The 17,230-nt window shown below is 42.1% G+C and overlaps 1 protein-coding gene and 1 pseudogene across 7 annotated transcripts in view; one reads left to right on the top strand and one right to left on the bottom strand.

Annotated features, from left to right (window-relative positions):
* ZCCHC10 (zinc finger CCHC-type containing 10) overlaps positions 1-12,652 on the top strand; it is a 29,546-nt gene extending 16,894 nt beyond the window's left edge. For 2 of the 7 annotated variants that reach the window (XM_054487419.2, XM_054487422.2), the window contains 3 exons: positions 2,798-2,959; positions 9,459-9,500; positions 10,789-12,652. In XM_054487419.2, coding sequence (XP_054343394.1) covers positions 2,798-2,959; positions 9,459-9,500; positions 10,789-11,056 — 472 coding nt within the window. In that variant the 3' untranslated portion in view covers positions 11,057-12,652. Of the gene's footprint in view, positions 1-2,797; positions 2,960-9,430; positions 9,501-10,788 lie in introns of all 7 variants that reach the window. The other 5 variants (XM_054487428.2, XM_054487426.2, XM_054487423.2 and 2 more) reach the window with 3 other exon arrangements.
* LOC129037095 (cytochrome c oxidase subunit NDUFA4-like) lies at positions 6,332-7,196 on the bottom strand (annotated as a pseudogene).
* Positions 12,653-17,230: the final 4,578 nt, after the last annotated feature.

Genomic DNA, 17,230 nt, shown 5'->3' with positions numbered 1-17,230 from the left:
TAGCTTGTCATATGTGATGCTTACCCTCTTGCGATGGACAGACACACCCAGCACAAAAGTTGACTTAATTCTGGATTTCTATCTTCTTCCATATCTTGTTTTGATTATTCTTTTTTTTTTTTTTTTTTGAGACGGAGTCTTAGTCTGTCACCCAGGCCAGAATGCAGTGGCATGATCTCAGCTCACTGCAACCTCCGCCTCCTTAAGTTCAAACGATTCTCCTGCCTCAGCTTCCTGAGTAGCTGAGATTACAGGTGTGTGCCACCAAGCCTGGCAATTTTTGTTTTAGTAGAGACGGGTTTCACCATGTTGGCCACGCTGGTCTCGAATTTCTGACCTCAAGCGACCACAAAGTGCTGGGATGATGGGAATGAGCCACCACCGCACTTGGCCATCTTTTTTTTTTAAGAGACAGAATCAGGCAAGGTGCAGTGGCTCATGCCTGTAATCCCAGCACTTTGGGAGGCGGAAGTAGGTGGATCACTTGAGGCCAGGAGTTTGAGACCAGCCTGGCCAACATGGCAAAACCCCACCTCTACAAAAAATATAAAAATTAGCTGGGCGTGATAGTGCTTGCCTGTAGTCTCAACTACTCAGGAGGCTGAGGCAGGAGAATCGCTTGAACCTGGGAGGCTTGTGGTGAGCCGAGATCGTGCCACTGCACTCCAGCCTGGGCAACAGGGTGAGACTTCATCTTTAAAATAAAAAATAAAAAAAAAGAGAGTCACCCAAGTTGAAGTGCAGTGGCGCAATCATAGCTTACTGTAGCCTCGAACTCCTGGGCTCAAGTGCACCTCCTATCTCAGCTTCCCAAGTAGCTGGGACTACAGGTGTTTGCCACCACACCCGGCTAATTTTTGTAGTTTTTTTTAGAGACAGGGTTTCACCATGTTGCCTAGGCTAGTCTCAAACTTCTGAGCTCAAGTTGTCTGCCTCCCTTGGCCCCCGAAAGTGCTAGGATTACAAGCGTGAACCACCGGGCCTGGCCTTGGCTAATTTTTCAAAATTTGTTGTAGAGATTGAGTCTTGCTGTGTTGTCCTGCCTGGCTGGTCTCAAATTCCTGGCCTCAAGCAGTCTTTCCACCGTGGCCTCCCAAAATGCTGGGATTACAAACCTGAGCCATTTCAGCTGGTCAGCTTGACCCCCTTGTTGATTCTCTGATTTTTTTTTTTTTTTTTTGAGATGGAGTCTCACCCTGTTGCCCAGGCTGGAGTGCAATGGTGCAATCTCGGCTCACTGCAACCTCCACCTCCCAGGTTCAAATGATTCTCCTGCCTCAGCCTCCCATGTAGCTGGGATTACAGGTGCCCACCACCACGCCCAGCTAATTTTTGTATTTTTAGTAGAGACAGGGTTTCACCATGTTGGCCAGGCTGGTCTCGAACTCCTGACCTCCTGATCCACCTGCCTCAGCCTCCCAAAGTGCTGGGATTACAGGTGTGAGCCACTGCTCCCGGCCTGATTATCTGATTCTTTTTTTTTTTTTTTTGAGACAGAGTCTTACTCTGTCACCCAGGCTGGAGTGCAGTGGCGCGATCTCAGCTCACTGCAAGCTTTGCCTCCCGGGTTCACACCGTTCTCCTGCCTCAGTCTCCCCAGTAGCTTGGGACTACAGGCGCCCACCACCACACCCGGCTAATTTTTTGTATTTTTAGTAGAGATGGGGTTTCACCGTGTTAGCCAGGATGGTTTCAATCTCCTGACCTCGTGATCCGCCTGCCTCGACCTCCCAAAGTGCTGGGATTACAGGTGTGAGCCACCGCACCCAGCCGATTTTCTGATTCTTAAAGAAGCTTGTTAAAAATGTCTTGACAGTCTTTTCTAGTTCTGAGCTGGAAAGTAGTCTGAATGCTCTAGTCTCTCATAACTGGAACAGAATTGAGGAGTCAAGATTTGAATTCAACTGTATCTTAACTTCAAGGTCTATGCTTTTAACCATTTATTATATGTATTAATCCATTTTCATGCTGCTGATAAAGACATACCCAAGGCTGGGCAATTTACAAAACAAAGAAGTTTATTGGAATCACAGTTCAACATCTCTGGGGAGGCCTCACAATCATGGGAAAAGGCAAGGAGGAACAAGTCATGTCTTACATGGACGGCAGCAGGAAAAGAGAGAGAGACCGTGCAGGGAAACTCCTGTGTGTTTTTGTGTGTGTGTGTGTGAGACGGAGTCTCGCTCTGTTGCCCAGGCTGGAGTACAGTGGTGCAATCTTGGCTCACTGCAAGCTCTGCCTCCCGGGTTCATACCATTCTCCTGCCTCAGCCTCCCGAGTAGCTGGGACTACAGGCGCCCACCATCACGCTTGGCTAATTTTTTTGTATTTTTAGTGGAGATAGGGTTTCACCACGTTAGGCAGGATGGTCTCAATCTCCTGACCTCGTAATCCGCCTGCTTCAGCCTCCTAAAGTGCGGGGATTATAGGTGTGAGCCACCACGCCCGGCCGGAAACTCCTATTTTTAAAACCATCAGATCTTGTGAGATTTATTCACTATCACAAGAACAGCACAGGAAAGACTTGCCCCTATGATTAAGTTACCTCCCACCAGGTTTCTCCCACAACATGTGGGAATTCAAGATGAGATTTAGATGGGGACACAGCCAAACCATGTCATTACACTTACTATACTTTGTTGTATTAAATCTCACGTAACATAAAGGGTAAAATGTTGATTTTTATGAATTGGACCGTAAGAGTAAACATAATTTTATCCTTTATATTTTTTATAGTTTTTAGGGTGAAAGTCACAAGACAGAATTTTAAGGCTTGTATTCTATTTTTTTTCTGTAGTGAAGCAAATAAGCAACATGTAAGATGTCAGAAATGCTTGGAATTTGGACATTGGACTTATGAATGCACAGGAAAAAGAAAATACCTACATAGGCCCTCAAGGACAGCAGAACTAAAGAAAGCTTTAAAAGAAAAAGAAAACAGATTATTATTACAACAAAGGTAGGTTTACATGTGGTATCCAAAGGAGTATTTTTTTAATGTGTATATAGAATTAAGGACCAGACGTTTCATGGTGGTTCTCCAGATTTTAATTATAATGTTACTAATGTTTAATGGATGCTACTGTGTGCCAAGTACTATTCTAGGGTCTTTATTAGCTTATTTAAACCTGATATCTACACTATTAAGGTAGGCAGTATTATTGTCTTCATTTTACATATGAAGAAACTAAAGCAAGGAGATGTTGAATAACTTACTCATTGTCATACAGCTAGTAAGAAGAAAAAGTTAAGTGTTAAATCATGCAGCCTGTCCCCCAGATTCATGGTCTTAATCATTTTGCTTTTTTGCCTCAACTGTCAATGAAATGACAATTGAATTAACAGATAGATTATATGAGCTGACATGGAAAGCTATCCAAGAAGTATCAGGTATATTAATTAAGGTAGAGAACAGAATATATAATATGCTATGATTTATGTTTATAAAAAGAAGAATTGGCTGGTCGGGGTGGCTCACACCTGTAATCCCAACACTTTGGGAGGCCCACACCTGGCCAACATGGTGAAATCCCATCTCTACTAAAAATACAAAAATTAGCCGGGCATGGTGGCAGGTACCTGTAATCCCAGGAGGCTGAGGCAAGAGAATCACTTGAACCTGGGAGGTGGAAGTTTTGGTGAGCTGAGATTGTGCCACTGCATTCCAGACTGGGCAACAGAGCAAGACTCTGTCTCAAAAAAAAAAAAAAGCATCTTCCTAAGGGCTGTTAGCTGTATAATAGTGTCTTAAATATTTAGACTTTCAAGGCAACAGTCTTCCAATTTGTGATGTGAAAGTTCTTCAAGAGTTATGCAGAAATAGATAACCAATTTCTAGATTATCAACATTCATATACAATTCTTCCTTAAAACAAATCTGATGAGAACTTGCCTACTGGTCTCCTTTTCTACTTCCCCTTTTCCAACAACACTTTTCTAATCTCACAAAAGAAAGGTATACCTCTCACCCATCTCTAACATACCTTAGTGTATTGTCCTCACGTATAAAAACGTAGACGGTTTTTCAGAATAGTGGTGTTTGTGCTGAGAAAGTGAATGGTCATAATAGTTTTGTTTGTTTGTTTGTTTTGAGACAGGGTCTCACTGTGTCATCCAGGCTGGAGTGCAGTCTCAGCTCACTGTAACCTCCACCTCCTGGGTTCAAGTAATTCTCCCACCTCAGCCTCCCCAGTAGCTGAGACTTCAGGTGCACACCACCATGCCTGGCTAATTTTTTGTATTTTTGGTAGAGATGGGATTTTGCCATGTTGCCCAGGGTGGTCTCAAACTCCTGAGCTCGAGCAATCCACCCACCTCAGCCTCCCAAAGTGCTGGGATTATAGGCATGAGCCACCGTGCCCAGCTGGTCATAATTTTTTAGAGTAAAATTTTTTTTTTTTTTGAGACAGAGTCTCGCTCTGTCACCCAGGCTGGAGTGCAGTGGTGCGATCTCAGCTCACTTCAACCTCTGCTTCCCAGGTTCACGTGATTGTGCCTCAGCCTCCGGAGTAGCTGGGAATATAGGTGCGTGCAACCACACCTGGCTAATTTTTTGTATTTTTAGTAGAGACTGGGTTTCACCATGTTAGCCAGGATGGTCTCGATCTCCTGACCTCGTGATCTGCCTGCCTCGGCCTCCCAAAGTGCTGGGATTACAGGCGTGAGCCACCGCACCCAGCTGAGAGTAAATACTTTTTTAAGGTTTTTCCCTCAGCAAAATTGAAGAGGACCTAATTGAATTGTCAATTAAAAAGCATATTTTAATGGAATATTATTATGTGACTTGTGGAATATAACAGATGGAATGCAGAGAACTGAGTGACATGGAAATAACAAAAGTCTTTCCATTCCAATCAATCTATTTAGGTTAGGGTTTCTCTAGGTTAAATATGTGACACTTAAGAATTAAGCCGGGCGTGGTGGCTTATACCTGTAATCCCAGCATTCTGGGAGGCCGAGGCGGGCGGATCACGAGGTCAGGAGATCGAGACCATCCTGGCTAACACAGTGAAACCCCGTCTCTACTAAAAAGATACAAAAAATTAGCCGGGTGTGGTGGCGGGCGCCTGTAGTCCCAGCTACTTGGGAGGCTGAGCCAGGAGAATGGTGTGAACCCAGGAGGCGGAGCTTGCAAGGGAGCCGAGATCGCGCCACTGCACTCTAGCCCGGGTGACAGAGCGAGACTCCGTCTCAAAAAATAAAAATAAAAATAAAATAAGAATTAAGCCGGGCGCGTTGGCTCATGCCTGTAATCCCAGCACTTTGAGAGGCCAAGGCAGGTGGATCACCTGAGGTTGGGAGTTTGAGACCAACCTGACCAACATGGAGAAACCCCATCTCTACTAAAAATACAAAATTATACAGACGTGGTGGTGCATGCCCATAATCCCAGTTACTTGGGAGGCTGAGGCAGGAGAATCACTTGAACCCAGGAGGCAGAGGTTGTGGTGAGCTGAGACTGCACCATTGCACTTCAGCCTGGGCAACAAGAGCGAAACTCCATCTCAAAAAAAAAAAAAGAAAGAAAAAATAAGAAATAATTCCCAAGGAGCCATCTCTATTGATAAAATAAAATTTAAAAACAGGAATTTAATTGATGCCAAACCTGGTCACATTCTACCATGAAGAAACATTTATTTATAGATACATAAACTAGAAAAAAATCTGTCATTAAGAAATGCATTTCCGGACTGGGCACAGTGGCTCACGCCTGTAATTCCAGCACTATGGGAGGCCGAGGTGGGTGGATCACTCGAGGTCAGGAGTTCAAGACCATCCTGGCCAACATGGCAAAACCCTGCCTCTACTAAATATACAAAAATTAGCTGGGTGCGGTGGTACACCCTGTAATCGCAGCTACTTGGGAAGCTGAGGCAGGAGGATCGCTTGAACCCAGGAGGCAGAAGTTGCAGGGAGCTGAAATCACACCACTGTACTCCAGCCTGGGTGATACAGTGAGACTCTATCTCGCCAAAAATATATATATATACACATTACCAATAAGTTTGTTTTAATGTAATAGTTATTAAAATTTATACTATCAGCCAAATGCTGTGGCTCATGCCTGTAATCCCAGCACTTTGGGAGGCCAAGACAAGAGGATCACTTGAGGCCAGAAGTCTAAGAACAGCCTAGGCAACATAGCAAGGCCCTGTTTTTTTTTTTTTTTTTCCAACTTTCAGTTATTTATTAATCAGTGTAATCTCTAGTAGATTACCTCAACATGATTTCATGCATTTAGAGGAGAAATATTTCCTGTTAAGTGGAAAATTGTGCGGATGGCTTCTGGAAGACCTTCATTCTAAAGGAGCTTTATAGTAAAACATTTCATTTAGAAATCTGAACCTTCTTTCTTCAATTTGCTGTAATCCACATTCACTGAGTAGAACTTGTATTGATCATTGGGACCCAGTTTGTTCAGGGCTCTGGGTTATTCTTTCTGTCCCAACAAACATCTGGATTGAACAATGCCAGACGCGAGAGAAACAGTGCTGCTCCAGTACCTCCAGTTCCAATAAATACAAAAAGGGGGATCAACTTCACACGCTTCTTGGCCTGACCCATGATCTGGTGGAGAATGTTTGCAGCAGAAGCCTCCAACTGGAAAGGAGACAACCAGCCTAGCCACCAGGCCCTGGGCTAAGTAGTATCTGCCAAGACCCTGTTTCTTAAAAAAAGGCCAGGCGTGGTGGCGGGAACCTGTAATCCCAACACTTTGGGAGGCCAAAGTGGGTGGATAGCCTGAGGTCAAGAGTTCGAGACCAGCCTGGCCAACATGGTGAAACGCCATCTCTACTTAAAGTACAAAAGTTAGCCAGGCATGGTGGCGGGCACCTGTAATCCCAGCTATTCAGGAGGCTGAGACGGGAAAATTGCTTGAACCCAGGAGGTAGAGGTTGAAGTGAGCCAAGATCACGCAACAGCACTCCCACCTGGGCGACAGAACGAGCCTCTGCCTCAAAAAAAAAAAAAAGTATCAGCTGTTAAAAATGTTCATATGTTCTTATGTGAATAATAGGTATTAAATTATTGTAGAACTTTTTATAATATGTATATAATATGCCCTTTGCAAATATTAAAACTTAGAATTGCAAGTATGAGTTTTCCAGAAATTATTTTATTAGGAATGTAAGCAAAAAAAAAAGTTTGAAGACCTGTGTCCTAAAGGATGAAATACGGATTATGAAAATTTTCATTCTAGTTTAGGCGCACACCTATAATCCTAGCACTTTGGGAAGCTAAGGTGGGAGGATCACTTGAGGACAGGAGTTTGAGACCAGCCTGGGCAAAATAGCAAGTCTCATCTCTACAAAAAATAAATAAATAAATAAGATTTTATTTTGACAGTTACTTTTGTTTTTCTAATTGTATCTCACAAGTATTTTGGTCTAAAAATATATATAATTACATGAATCTGGCTCTGTTAAAAAAGATTGCTGGCTGGGCACCGTGGCTCACACCTGTAATCCCAGCACTTTGGGAGGCTGAGGCAGGTGGATCACGAGATCAGGAGATCGAGACCATCCTGGCTAACATGGTGAAACCCTGTCTCTACTAAAAATACAAAAAAATTAGCCAGACATGGTGGCGGGCGCCTGTAGTCCCAGCTACTCGGGAGGCTGAGGCAGGAGAATGGCATGAACCCGGGAGGTGGAGCTGGCAGTGAGCCGAGATCCTGCCACTGCACTCCTGCCTGGGTGACAGAGGGAGACTCCATCTCAAAAAAAAAAAAAGATTGCTGAGTTTTGATTCAGTTATAATTTAACAAGTATACTTCACCCTCTTATTTTACTCCCAAAATGACAATTCAGTAAGTAATTCCATTGTGTAAAAAACTTTACATAAATACATGTTTATGTTTGGAGACTCAGGAAACAATGACGGAAGCATTATCTAGGAAATATAGAGAAGGCCAGGATATAAAAATGTTGGCCATGTGTGGTGGCTCACACTTGTAATCCCAACATTTTGGGAAGCTGAGGTGAGCAGATTGCTTGAGCTTGTGAGTTCAGGACCAGCCTGGGCAACATGGTAAAACCCCGTCTCTACAAAAAATACAAAATACAGGCATGGTGGTGTGCGCTTGTAGTCCCAGCTACTCCGGAGGTTGAGGTGGGAGGATTGCTTGAGCCTGGGAGGCAGAGGTTGCAGTAAGCCAAGATCATGCCACTGCACTCCAGCCTGAGTAACAGTGAGACCCTGTCTCAAAAAGAAAAAAAAGAGTTAAATTTACAGGACAGTGGTGATAGAATTAATTCTGTTTTTTTCTTGTTGTTGTTGTTTTTATTTTGAGACAGAGTCTTGCTCTGTCGCCCAAACTGGAGTGCAATGGTGTGATCTCAGCTCACTGCAACCTCCGCCTCCCAGATTCAAGAGATTCTCCTGCCTCAGTCTCCTGGGTAGCTGGGAGTACAGGCTTGCACCACCAAGCCTGGCTAATTTTTGTATTTTTTTTTTTAGTAGAGACAGGGTTTCACCATGTTGGCCAGGCTGGTCTCAAACTCCTGACCTCAAATGATCTGCCCGCCTCAGCCTCCCAAAGTGCTGGGATTACAGGTGTGAGCCACTGCACCTGGCCTAATTCTGTAATTTAAAAACGTGATTTAGTATGCATGTTGTTTGACAGAATAATAGCAGCAAGCCATTTGTCCCTTTCATTCAAATTTACCAGACTTTATAAATAATGTGGGTGAGCATAGTTTTGAAGTATTACATTTCTGGTCTTTAAAGAGTAAATAACTCGGCCAGGCAGGGTGGCTCACACCTGTAATCCCAGGACTTTGGGAGGCCAAGGTGGGTGGATCATGAGGTCAGGAGTTTGAGACCAGCCTGGCCAGTATGGTAAAACCCTGTCTCTACTAAAAATATAAAAATTAGCCGGGCTTGGTGGCACACACCTGTAGTCCCAGCTACTCGGGAGGCTGAGGCAGAAGAATTCCTTGAACCCAGGAGGCGGAGGTTGCAGCGAGCCAAGATCGCGCCACTGCACCAGCCTGGACAACAGAACAAGACTTCGTCTCAAAAAAATAAATAAATAAAAGGGGACATGCAGAAAAAGAAATAGTTATTTTAAATTAAAGGGCTGCTTTTGAAAAATTATGGCTATTGTGCTATTAGCTTTGTTCTGTTGTTCAGGAGGTAGTGATATAGCTATATCAGCCTAAGTTCCAGACTAAAAAAATTTAATCATCTTAACTACTAACTTACCTGACTTTTATACAGGTGCTAAGATACATTGTCTTGCTTAAATGCTGGTTAAGTTGACTGCATGTGCCATATACAGCCTACAATGGCAGACTTTCCACTTGCTTATAATAAGAAATACTATACTCTGTATGTGATAAAAACACAAAATGTTTCTCCAGAGTAAAATGATTTGGGGGATAGCAGAAGGGCTTGTCTGAGCTGTGTATGATCACTCTATTAACAGGAGCTTTTTTCCCCCTCGTGTTTATCAGCATTGGAGAAACCAATGTAGAAAGAAAGGCCAAGAAAAAAAGGTATGTGTGGTTTTAGCAGTGTTTTATAGATAACATGTAATACTAATTGGAGGGATGGGAACAGTGATTTTAAAACAATAGCTATGCCAGATGCAGTGGCTCATGCCTATAATCCCAGCACTTTGGGAGGCCAAGGTGGGTGGATCACCTGAGGTCAGGAGTTCGAGACCAGCCTGTCCAACATGGTGAAACCCTGTCTCTACTAAAAATACAAAAATTAGCTGGGTGTGGTGGCACATGCCTGTAATCCCAGCTACTTGGGAGGCTGAGGCAGGAGAATCGCTTGAACCTGGGAGGCAGAGGTTGCAGTGAGCCAAGATCATGCCATTGCACTGCAGCCTGGGCGACAAGAGCGAAACTCTGTCTCAAAAAAAAATAGCTATAAGATTTGGATCTGAAGCCTCTTACTGCAATTTATAATTAAATAATCATCCTATTTTCTGATAAGTTCCTTTTTTTAACCTGTGTGGAAAGGCATTGCTTCCATTTCTCCTTTTACTCCAACTTTCTAGAGTCCTTATACCTGGAAACAATAAATAATTGTCTTCTCTTGGCTTAGAATAGGAAGTATTAATAGACTGGTAAGAAATTGTTGGCCAGCCATATCTGGTCTGAAGTAGTTAAAATAAAGATGAAGAAACAGTCACCAGCTAAGCTACATGAGGTTTAAATAGACCCAATTGTTATACTGCAGCTTTATTCTAACATTATTCCCTCTGAAGCGTAATATAGTAGATATGCTTATCTTGAATTCCATCCAAGAGAATTAAGTTGCTGAAGTAACAATGCCTTGTAAAGAGAGGGACTGTGGTTTACAACAGTTAGACAATCTCCAAAACATCAAACCTAAGGATAACATGCTAGCAAAGCTTCAATATATAAGCATATATATAAACGGAATCATATGAAATTGCTTTTGGCTGGGCGCAGTGGCTCACACCTGTAATCCTAGCACTTTGGGAGGCTGAGGCAGGCGGATCATGAGGTCAGGAGTTCGAGACCAGCCTAGCCAACATGGTGAACATGATGAAACCCCGTCTCTACTAAAAATACAAAAATCAACTGGGCGTCGGTGTGCGCACCTGTAATCCTGGCTACTTGGGAGGCTGAGGCAAGAGAATTTCTTGAACCTGGGTGGTGGAGGTTGCAGTGAGCTGAGATTGTGCCACTGCACTCCACACTGGGCAACAGAGCAAGACTCCATCTCGAAAAAAAAAAAAAAGAAATTGCTTTTAACGTTCTATTACATGTCACCTTCCCATGTATATAACTGTGTATTATCTAATAGGTCTAAGAGTGTAACCAGTTCCAGTAGCAGTAGCAGTGACAGTTCTGCCAGTGATTCTTCATCAGAGAGTGAAGAAACATCTACCTCTTCCTCCTCAGAGGACAGTGACACTGATGAAAGCTCCTCTAGTTCCTCATCCTCAGCCTCCTCCACAACCTCTTCCTCCTCCTCTGATTCAGACTCAGATTCCAGTTCTTCGAGTAGCAGTAGCACCAGCACAGAGAGCAGCTCTGACGATGAACCACCAAAGAAGAAGAAAAAGAAATAGAGTTGCTCCGTTCATATTGGACCGATGGACTGAAAACATTGATGTGATTCTTGAAAGGGAATTTAGAATATGTTAAGGCCAAGTAGGTTAACTGGTGAACATTTCTAGAATTCAAAAGTTTCTAAATGTTTTACATTGTAAGAGCATAAAGAGTATTAATAATGGCTTATATAGAGAGACTTTTTTATTTGAAGGGTGAATCTTGTTTTTTTTATCTTTAAAATATATCTCTAGAACTTAAAGCTGAAATCTGCAAATCTGTTTGTGTGATGAAACTATCTTTTCTCTCTGTGAAATAAATGCCATACTTTGTTTTATATGTTAGTGGTATGTATCAGACATATTTTCAGGATGGTGCATCAGGATATCTGGCAGTGGATTTCTAATGCTTTTGGCTGTGTGTTACGTAAGATTTAATATGTTGTTACTGTAAGCTTAGGAGTTTTCCTACTGTTAATAAATGTGCTCTATTTTTACATTTATGTTCAGAAAGTTATCTGACTTTTTGTCCTAAGTGGTATGTTCAAGGAGCCTATTAATATATTTATAGTTTTTGAATGCTGTAAGTTTCAAATTGCTGTGTTACGTCGTTCATTTTCTTCTGGTTCCTTAAGTTTTTCAAGTTATCCTTTTCTGAGGAAAATTATTCTAGAGGAACCTAAAAAGGGACAAAAAAATTGAAACTACTTAGGAGTCTAATCTTGGTGCCTTCTGATAAAAGTCAGTGTATCAGAAAAGAAAGCAGCCATGTAAGAGGCTAACTTAAGTAGAAGTGCTAGAAATATCTTTGTGTATTAACATGCAATAAAAGGTACCATTCAAAGCAGGGGACAGGTAGGAAGAAGAGGTAATTTTTACTGAAAATTAGGGCAATGTTGGTCGCCTTTTATTAAAAGCTTTTTTTAAGCTTTCATAAAGATTGCCTTTTGCTATTTTTGAAAATATGGTATTATAGTTTGTATGGTAACTGGTCATATATGACAGTCTACTGCATAAATATGAATGACTAGGATTCATCTGGTGTGTTTACATAGGATATACATAGTTGAAATCTAGCATGAAAGGTTAAGGAAATACTGCACAATATTTCTTAAAAGTAAAATGCTGTTATTGTGATGAGTCTTTGGTTTAACATCACAGTACTCTGTGATGTCTTTTTAACTTTTTGGTAAGAGGTATCATTTGTAGAAAAAATTTGATTTGGGTTAAATATAGGTTTTTAAAACTATAAATGTTGTCTTTTTTATATTTTTATGAAAAAGCAGTAGAAAATTACTTTTGAAGAAAATGGGCTATTTAAATATTGAAATATATGTATGTTGTGAGTTTAAGGAGCCTGTAATTGTCAGTTTTACAAAACCATCTGTGTTCAATGGTTGTAAATAAATTCTCAAAACATCATTTCAAAGGCTGCCTACAGAATATTATCACTTGACAGATAGAGTTAATAAATTACCAGTCAGGCACATTTTATAACGTTTGTCTCTGTAAAGGTAATATTAGCAGTTAAAGAACACGGATGAGAAAAGAATGTGTTACATAGGTTGCACCACTTGCAGTTAAATAAAACTCACAATTTGTGCTCACAAGCTTAAACTTCTGTTCTCGCTTTACTGTTTTATTTAATGCCAGTTCTTATTCCATTTGAGGTGTAAAGACATTTGAATAAATTCCAATTTTAAAGTTTTACTATTATGGCTGTTAAAAGTATGACTGGAGAGGTACAGAGAGCAGGAACTCAGTTCTTCTAGTCACACATTTCATTCAAAAAGACAGAATCAGGCTGGTCACAGTGGCTCATGCCTGTAATCCCAACATTTTGGGAAGCCAAGACGGGAGAATCACTTGAGTCCAGGAGTATGAGACCAGCCTAGGCAACATATTAAGACTCTGTCTCTACAAAAAATTAAAAAATTAGCTGGGCATGGTGATGTGCCCCTATAGTCCCAGCTACTCAGGAGGCTGTGGCAAGAGAATAGTTTGAGCCCAGGAGGTTGAGGCTGCACTGAGCCATGAGTGTGCCACTGCACTACAGCCTGGGTGACAGAGTGAAGAAAAACAAAAAACAGAATCAATGGCAAAGTGGGGACTAACTTTTAGAGAGTTTTATTTTTAGTCCTGCCTAAAGGCAGGACTCTGGAAGTTGAGTCCCTGGCAAATGTAGTGAGTATGTTACTTAACCACATTCATATCAAAAGGAGTCGTTAGATCATAGGTTTTCATTCCACATACATTTTGTTTATATTAATAGACTTTATAATATAGCAATTTTGCCCTAGAATGAAAATACAGCATTAGCCATAAGTTAACACTGGAAGTGGAAAAAGTGCAGAGAGGGTGTTTCATATTCTTAGCCATATTTATTCTTTTTAAATTTTGAACTGTGGATTTATAGAAAAGTTGCAAAAATAGCACAATTTCTTTATAAACCTCATCTAGCTTCCCATAGTGTTAACATCTTACATAACCGTGTCACAATTGCCAGAACCAAGAAATTTAACATCTAGTAAAATACTATTTTTTAAAGACATCCTATTATAGCATAGTAAAATGCTATTAAACTGAAAACCTTATTCATATTTTGCTCATTTTCCCACTAATATCCTTTTTATATTCCAGAATACTACCCAGAAATACTTTTAGTTACTTCTACCTTTACTACAGTCTCAATACTTCAGTGTTACCTTGTCTTTCATGCCCTTGTCACTTTTGAAGAATTATCTTGTCTAATACCCCTCAATCTGGGTTGGTTTGGTCGGGCGTGGTGACTCCTGCCTGTAATCCTAGCACTTTGGGAGGCCGAGGTGGCTGGATCATTTGAGGTCAGTAGTTCAAGATCAGCCTGACTGACATGGTAAAACCCCCTCTCTACTAAAAATACAAAAAAATTAGCCAGGTGTGGTGGCGCATGCCTGTAGTCCCAGCTACTCAGGAGGCTGAGGCAGGAGAATCGCTTGAACCTGGGAGGTGGAGGTTGCAGTGAGCCAAGATTGTGCCGTTGCACTCCTTCATGGGTGACAGTGAGACTGTGTAAAAAAAAATCTGGATTTGTCTGATGTTTTCTTGTGATTGAATTGAGGTTATGCTTTTTGGAAGAATATTACAGAAATGGAATGTCTTCAATCATATCATGAGATTCATAATGTTCATGTGTCTTATTTATTACTGGCAATGTTGACCTTGATCACTTGATTAAGGTGGTTCCAGGCTGAGCGCGGTGGCTAACGGCTGTTATCCCAGCATTTTGGGAGGCCAAAGCAGGCGGATTGCTTGAGCTCAGGAGTTCGAGGCTGACCAACATGGTGAAACCGCATCTTTACAAAAAACACAAAAATTAGCCAGGCACCCCCGGGCACGGTGGCTCACACCTGTAATCCCAGCACTTTGGGAGGCCAAGGCAGGCAGATCATGAGGTCAGGAGTTCGAGACCAGCCTGACCAACATGGTGAAACCCCGTCTCTACTGAAAATACAAAAATTAGCCAGGCATGGTGGTGCATGCCTATAATCCCAGCTACTCAGGAGGCTGAGGCAGGAGAATCGCTTTAATAACTTCAATGTTCTTGAAAGTTTTTTGTGTACCCCCAAGGGCATTTGTGTCTGCTATTCAAGCTAATCAGTAATAACCACAAACATTAACAGAACTCTTCTTTGGAAAGTACTATACAAAGACATAAAGGTCAGGTGTGGTGGCTCATGCCTGTTATCTCAGCACTTTGGGAGGCTGAGGTGGGTGGATCACCTGAGGTCAGGAGTTTGAGACCAGCCTGGCCAACATGGTGAAACCCCATCTCTACTAAAAATACAAAAATTAGCCAGGTGTGGTGGTGGGGTGCCTGTAATTCCAGCTTCTCAGGAGGCTGAGGCAGTAGAATTGCTTGAACCTGGGAGGTGGAGGTTGCAGTGAGCCAAGGTCACACCATTGCACTCCAGCCTGGGCAACAGAGCAAGACTCTGTCTCAAAAAAAAAAAAAAAAAAAAAAAGAGAATTCTCTCTTCCTCTGCCTTTTCTATTTCTATATAGGCTCTCAATGGATTAGATGATGCCTAGGGGAATGGATCTTCTTTAGTCAGTTTACTGTTTCAAATGCTAATGTCTTCCCAAAACACCCAGAAATAATGTTTTACCAGCTATCTGGGCATCCCTTAGCCCAGTAAAGTTGACACATAAAATTAATCACCATAAGAGATGTAACAGATGAGAAATGACAACTATACTGGAAGCTGAAAAGCGGATGTTGACTTGAATAACCAAAGAAAGCCAAAGCCTAAGCCCACAGTGAGTAAAAGACAACAGGAAGCAAGCCACAGACTCTGAAAAGCTTCCAAACTTGATGGCACCATAGACTTCTGCCAGCCAAGGCACAAGGAGGGCTTGAAAGCAGACTGGTAGAAAGTTTATGTAAGGAGATGCACCCCTATGCACTCCTCTCCTGTTCATGCTGTCTTAGTGGGTTTATTTTTTTTATCATGAAATTTTGCAAGTGAACAGTAGTGAACATCTATTTTGTTTTGTTTTGTTTTGTTTTTGTTTTTTTTTTGGAGATAGGGTCTCATTCTGTTGCCCAGGTTGGAGTGTAGTGGTGTGATCACAGCTCACTGCAGCCTTGACCTCCCAGGGTCAAGCGATCCTCCCACTTCAGCCTCCCTAGTAGCTGGGACTACAGGTGTGTGCCACCATGCCTGGCTAATTTTTGTATTTTTTGTAGAAATGAGGTCTCATCATGTTGCCCAGGCTAGTCTCGAAGTCCTGGGCTTAAGCCATCCTTCCACCTCAGCCTCCCAAAGTAGTGAGATTACAGGTGTGAGACACCGTCTGCCATGATTAATGAGTACTCCATTAACTAATTAATTAATTTTTTATTTTTTTGAGACAGGGTCTCACTCTGTTCCCTAGACTGGAGTGCAGTGGTACAATCTCGGCTCTCTGCAACCCCCACCTCCCAGATTCAAGTGATTCTCCTGCCTCAGCCTCCCGAGTAGCTGGGATTACAGGCACGCGCCACTACTGCCTGGCTAATTTTCGTATTTTTAGTAGAGATGGGGTTTCACCATGTTGGCCAGGCTGGTCTTGAACTCTTGACCTCAAGTGATCCACCCACCTTAGCCTCCCAAAGTGCTAGGATTACAGACGTGAGCCGCTGCGCCCAGCCCATGACTAATTTAAAATTAAATAAGAAACAATACAAGTTGCCATATGCTAAGAACCACTTGGAATAAAAACAATGAGTAATGTTGGGCCTCATTTATAAATCTTCAGCTCCAGATATTTCTCTAACAAAAATTGTGGACAAAATCAAGAATGAAAAACCATAGAACTGCTTGGTAACTTTTTAGTGTTTGGACACTGTGCTATCTACTCGATAAACTGATTCCCTTCCTTAAGAAGTCCTGAGGGAGGCTGGTCCAAGTGCAGTGGTGTTTACAACTAATTGATCACAACCAGTTACAGATTTCTTTGTTCCTTCTCCACTCCCATTGTGTCACTTGGCTAGCCTAAAATTAAGCTAAAATTAAATAAATAAATAAATAAATAGGCTGGGCACGGTGGCTCACGCCTGTAATCCCAGCACTTTGGGAGGCCAAGGCGGGTTGATCACGAGGTCAGGAGATCAAGACCATCCTGGCTAACACGGTGAAACCCTGTCTCTACTAAAAATACAGAAAATTAGCCTGGCGCGGTGGTGGGCGCCTGTAGTCCCAGCTACTCCGGAGGCTGAGGCAGGAGAATGGCATGAACCCAGGAGGCGGAGCTTGCAGTGAGCTGAGATCGTGCCACTGCACTCCAGCCTAGGTGACAGAGAGAGACTCCATCTCAAAATATAAATAAATAAATAAATAAATAAATAAAAGTCCTGAGGGGACTCTGAAAAGGTGAGTCTTGTACTAGGCAAATCCATAACAAAATCTACGATCACAAAACATGTAAACCAAAACCACGAGACATCTGCACGAGGAAAAATCCTCTCTAGTTAGCAATCTTGAAGGGTCACTGTGCCCATGGACAGAAGAGAAAACTTATTAATTCAGGCAAACTTTAACAACTGTTATTAAGTTCCTGGCCCTGTCCCTTGAGGGTTTACAGGCTATTAATAAATAATTATAGATTTAAGTGCTGCAAAAGTCTTGCTAGAGTGCCTAGAGTCTTAAACAATTGCTGGAAGTTTGGTAGAGT

The sequence above is a fragment of the Pongo pygmaeus genome, chromosome 4 (assembly GCF_028885625.2).
Source record: "Pongo pygmaeus isolate AG05252 chromosome 4, NHGRI_mPonPyg2-v2.0_pri, whole genome shotgun sequence".
Lineage (NCBI taxonomy): Eukaryota > Metazoa > Chordata > Mammalia > Primates > Hominidae > Pongo > Pongo pygmaeus.
Note: the sequence above shows the minus strand (reverse complement) of the source record. Positions and strands in the feature narration are given on the sequence as shown.